Here is a 5,676-nt window from a genome sequence, read left to right on the forward strand (position 1 = left end):
ATTATAAAGAAAGAATCTGTTGGAGTATTAACAAAAGCTTTATCTAAAGAAATTAAACAACGTCTTGCTAAAGAAACTACTGTTAAAATTACACCAAATATTTTATCTTTTATTGACGCTAAATATTTAATTGAAAAACTTGGATTACATACTATTGATACTTGTGACTCTATGTCTGCTTTTAAACCATGTAATAATGGTATTGTTGATAACGATTTTTCTTTTATTAAATTAAATCATCTTCATCCATTTACTCTTCTTGATACTAATTTCATGTAATTTATTTTGTCTTCTTAATTATTATTCTCTAATTAGTAGTTTAGAAGATGTGATTATTTTATTATCTATTTTTATTTTATATTATTGTAACTTTCATTTTATATTATCTAAATATACTTACTTTAATAGAAAAATATTGCTTTTAATAAATTATTTTTATGTTTTAATATAATTCACATAACATCCATACATTTAAAATAATATATTCTTTTTAAAAATTTATTCTTCTTAATTTTTGATTTTAATAATAAAAATAAAAAAAGGAGTAAGTGTTGGTACAAATATCTTCACAGATTATTTCTTATTTCTAGAAAAAAAAATACATCAATTATGACTAACCCAATAATTAAGTTTTCATCATGCTAAGAAGTAAATGAATTACTTTCTTTAACATCCTTTATTTCTTTTGAACTGATGTCTTTTTAAGACACAAATTAGTTAATAAATATTTAATAATAAAAAGTAAAGAATGAAACAAAATTTTAAGTCATTTAAATAACCATCATCAAAATTATTAAAAAAATAAAATACATAAGTAGTACAAACAACTAGGTTATTAGATTTTAAACCTTTTTTATTGTAAGACAATGACAATGGTCTTCAAGAACAGATAAAAATTCATCACATTTATCACATTCTATGAATTGAGAATAAGAATTTTTGTTAAAGTTAATAACAATATTTTTACCATTAACAAAAACATCAGAAATGTCGTCATAATTAAACTCTTCTCTAAAAGTGTCTCCATTAAATCTATAAAACTTATCTTTACTAAACCTAATGATTCTTTTTTGATCTATTCCTTTATTATCTCTTTTAAATTTAATGAAAAATCTATAAAAACAAACGTTTCCAATACCAATTTGTTCTAATAACATTAAACTCAATGTCTCCTTCTAATTTTTTAATTTCTTTAGTTTCAAACACTCGTTGAATAAGAGGAACAAAAAGCATTCCAGATAATACTCGAAGTAACCATTCAGTTCCACTAATCCAACTTTCGTTATTGATTTGAACTTGTTTATTAAATCCTTTTAATTCAACCATTTTTTCTTCATCAGAATCATTTTGATATTCATTGATAATATCACCATCTTTGAATATATCCTGTTTTGTTTCATGATGGATATAGTCTTCATAAATTTTAGCATTTTCTAATTCAGACTTAGGTCGAATTAACCCAATCTTTTTTCCTTGGTGTGTTCTACTTGGGTCATTAAGTACTGATAATGCTAAACTTCCATCCACTATTCCAGTTTGAACATCTTCATATGTTCCAAAGAATTCTCCCCATAAATACAATAATGGGTATGGCTTCCCATTAACTGTACTTTCTAACATTTCTTCAAATTCTTTATTATCACTAACATTACAAATCTTTATAGAGCACCGTGGCACTCTACATTTAATTAATGACTCGATTATAAAATCAACTTTATCTTGAGTACTTTTATTAGCTTTTTTTCCATTAATGAATATTGTGTATCTATGAATCTGCATATTTCCTTTTTTGATTATTAATTTTTAGTTTAACAATTCAATTTCACCTTCCACACAACCAAAAACACTCTTTTTCCTTCTTTTTTTTTATTTTTTTCTTTTCATATTGACTTTTTTTAGAAATAAATTTTGTTGGGTTATTTATTGTAGACAGACAGTACTTAATCCTTTAAAAAAAGTTTTCATTTAATGAATTTTCCTTACTACCATTATTTTCTTTATTTGTTTATTTTTATTATTATTTTATTTTCGTTTGAACATTCGTTAAAACATTTATTTTATTCTTTTTTTTTTCATTTGGTTTTTGTTCTTTATTTTATTATTGTTTATTTATTTTATGTATTTTATTCTCATTAACTTGTATATTTCAATTCAATATTACTTATTCTTTATTCGTTTATTTTCTAGTTTCATCTTTGTATTTTTTTTTTGTTATATCCTTATTATTTTTAATGTATAAACGTTGTCTAAATAAATTATTATTATAATCTAATTCATCTTTGGTCAGTTAGACTACATTTGACATAATTATTTTTTTATTTCATTATTCTAATATGAATATATATCAACATTAATCATTATGTCATATGAAAACCAAGTTGAATTACTAATATCAATTTAATATTAGACTTTTATAGATTAATGAACAGTATCATTGCAATAGTACAAATATAATCTTTATGATTTAAAGTGGTGTCAAATTAAATCTCAAACCTATAAAACTTATTAACTTATTTAATATCTTAAATTGAAATTACCTTTCAACTAATGAAATAAAAATAAGTTTAAATCTATCTTGGACAATTTTATTGTTATATCTTATTAAATAATAAATAATATTTATTTGGTAATATCATTGTCTAACTAATTATCTATGATATGTTATATTTTTCAATCTAGATATATTTAAATTTCTAGAAAAAAACAATCTTGATTATTATTTCAACATTTGTTATAAACACATTTTCGTGTATGTTTAATCACCTTAGTTTATATTTACTTTGATAAATATATATATCAATTTTATTAATTATTATAGGTTAGTGTAGTCATACAATTATTGTATTTACATCATTTAAATAGTAGTTTTTAATTGTATTTAATTTGTTTTTAACTGGGTTATATCTTCAAATATATTCATTTTTTTGAATCATTTGTTAATGAATAGTATTTCTAAGGATTTATATTCATTTATTAAAAATATGAATTACATTTTAGATTAATTAATAACAATATTCTTTATATTTATTCAATAAATAGTTCCATTTTCTCTTTATATTACTTATTAGAATTATTACTCAACAAATAAAAAATACAATTGTTTCAATTAATAATTGTGCTATACAAATAGAGGTAATTATGTTGAAGTATAAAATAAAATACTCTTATTTTTTAATTTCATTAATTATATTTAAACCTTCTTAGCATTTTTAAAACTTTTTTCATTAAAAATTCTTTTTTCAGTTTTAATTTATTACAGTAATTAGTCGTTTGTGTTTTATTATTTCTTGAATGAGGTTTAAAGTTGAAGTTTTATGTTTCTTTCTTTTTTTTTCATTCTTAAAAACAAATAAAAATAGATATTAAGCAGTTAATTAAGTATTAATAGAACTAGCTTCTATTGTTAATGGCTCAGGAGAGACTAATCCAAATGAGTATTCTTCTTCAGGCAGCTCTACGGAGTATGTTTGGTTATGATCTCCGCAGTATTCCATGACATTCATCATGTTTTTTATGACAAGGTTTTTAATTTCTTTTTCGATGTCAATGTCAATTTTTAATTCTTTAATTAATTTAATACTTTCTTTATTTATTAATCCATTTATTGAAATTACTACTGGATTTGTTTTGACATCTTTTAATTTTTCTATTTTCATTAGCCTATTCTTTAATTCTTTATACTTATTTCTTTTCTTCCAATATTCTCAATTAATATTGTGATCAGCCACAATAGTCATATCAAATAATAAACCAGTTTTGTTCTTTTTAGCTATTATATATATCTGGTCTTTTGTGATATTGTCATTCACTTTTATGCATTATTTGTTTGTTCAGTTATCATAGTGATATCTTTATATTTGAACATTGTTTCATATTGGGGTTATATTGTTTATTTCCTGTGTATTTTCTTATTAATCCCTCCCATATTATTATGCCAATATTGTCATGTTTTTCTATTTGTGATTTATTATGATAAATACAAGATAGTAGAATGTGTTCTACTGTAGTTATCTTGTCTTTACAAAGTGTTGAGTATTTTAATCTTTCATTTTTCATTATTTTTGATTTTCTATACACACAAAATATTGCTCCATCTTGCATTTTAGTTAATTGTAGAAATACATTCTTTTTAATATTGATGGACTTCCATGCTTTCACTGTAGTAGTTTTATCTACTCCTTTTGATTCGAACCATCTTCTGAAATATCCACTTATTTGATGACACTTCCATTTTTTGATGTATTGGTCGGTCAATAATTTTTTATTTCTATTACTACTTCTTTTTCTTTTTTCTTTTCTATCCCTTCATTTATTATTTCTTCTATTTTTGTTTCATTTATTTTATGAATTGGTGTTTTTTAATTCTATTCAATATTCCCTTCTTACTGTACCATCTCTCTAATATGTTATTTCCTATTTCACTTTCTCTGGTACAGTAGTACATTATTGTTCTAACTAATTCATTAACATATTCATCATTTATGTTTATTAATCATTCACCCATTTCTTATATAATGACATACAGATTGTCTTTGGAGTTTCACCAATGTATTTTGGTTTTCTTATTTATTTTCTTATCTCCAAATCAATTTTATCGGCAACGAAAAAAAGCAAATAATTGAAAAAGAAGAGAATGAATGATATAAAAGAATAAAAAGAAAGTAAGAAGTTTGATATGATGAAGAAAGAATAAAAGTAGAAAGGAGAGAATATAAAAAGAAAGAAGATAAAGTGTAATAAAACAAAAGAGATGATAAAAGAAGAAAAGAATGAAAAAAATAAAGGATGCAAATTTTATTTCAACAAATAAAAAAAGTGCAAAATTTAATGATGCAAAATTTAATGATGCAAAATTTAATGATGCAAAATATTTAGCAACATTTTTATTGATGCAAAATATTTTGAAATAAAAATAAATCATCATTTGATATTATTATATTTGATAATAAATTATATTATATATTAAATACATCATATTTCTTTATTATTTATCTTTCTTTTTATTATTTCATATATTACATTATTATTCATTCATTTATTATTTATATTTCATTTATTAAATAAAATGAAAATGAAAATGTAAAATATCAATTAAATATTCATGAATAATAATTTATTAATATTTAATAATTGAAATAACAAATAATAAAGTAACAATAATGATATATTCAATACATTCTTTATTTGATTTGTTCAATATTAGATTATTCTATTTCATTATCATTTCATTGTCTTCATTATTTTATTTCATTATTTCATATTCATTTATTATTTTTTAAAATCAAATAAACAATAATATTGATATTCATTCATCATATTCATTTAATATAATAAATATACACAACATTTCAGAATAAATAATTAATAATTAAGAATGAAAATATTGAATTATTTAATATTTTGTTCAACATAAAATCAATAAAACATATATTTTGATAATACACAAATGAAATATCAAAGAAATATACAATACTCAAGAATTAATAAAAAAGAAATAAATAAAAAGAATAAATGAATATAAAATTGATAAATAATAGAAGAAAGAAATAGAAACAACAACGAAAAACAAATAATATAAAAAGAATAAAAATATATAAAAGAATAAAAATAAAGTAGAAGAAGAATATAAAAATAATAAAAGAAAAGAGATAATAAAAGAAGAAAAGAAGAAATAAA

At 20.9% G+C, this 5,676-nt stretch overlaps 1 protein-coding gene across 1 annotated transcript, besides 2 other annotated features; it reads right to left on the reverse strand.

Annotated features, from left to right (window-relative positions):
* Nucleotides 1–588: 588 nt before the first annotated feature.
* Nucleotides 589–706: a repeat region.
* Nucleotides 707–842: 136 nt separating this feature from the next.
* On the reverse strand, nucleotides 843–1,779 carry EHI_063900 (uncharacterized protein; the record flags this gene model as incomplete). The annotated part of the gene is made up of 2 exons (XM_645890.1): nucleotides 843–1,075; nucleotides 1,128–1,779. The coding sequence occupies 2 exons, from the start codon at nucleotides 1,777–1,779 to the stop codon at nucleotides 843–845; spliced, it is 885 nt and encodes a 294-aa protein (XP_650982.1).
* A 1,585-nt stretch (nucleotides 1,780–3,364) lies between these two features.
* Nucleotides 3,365–4,596: a repeat region.
* Between the last annotated feature and the right edge of the window lie 1,080 nt (nucleotides 4,597–5,676).

Source organism: Entamoeba histolytica, genomic scaffold (genome assembly GCF_000208925.1).
Source record: "Entamoeba histolytica HM-1:IMSS scf_1104750517235 genomic scaffold, whole genome shotgun sequence".
Lineage (NCBI taxonomy): Eukaryota > Evosea > Mastigamoebida > Endamoebidae > Entamoeba > Entamoeba histolytica.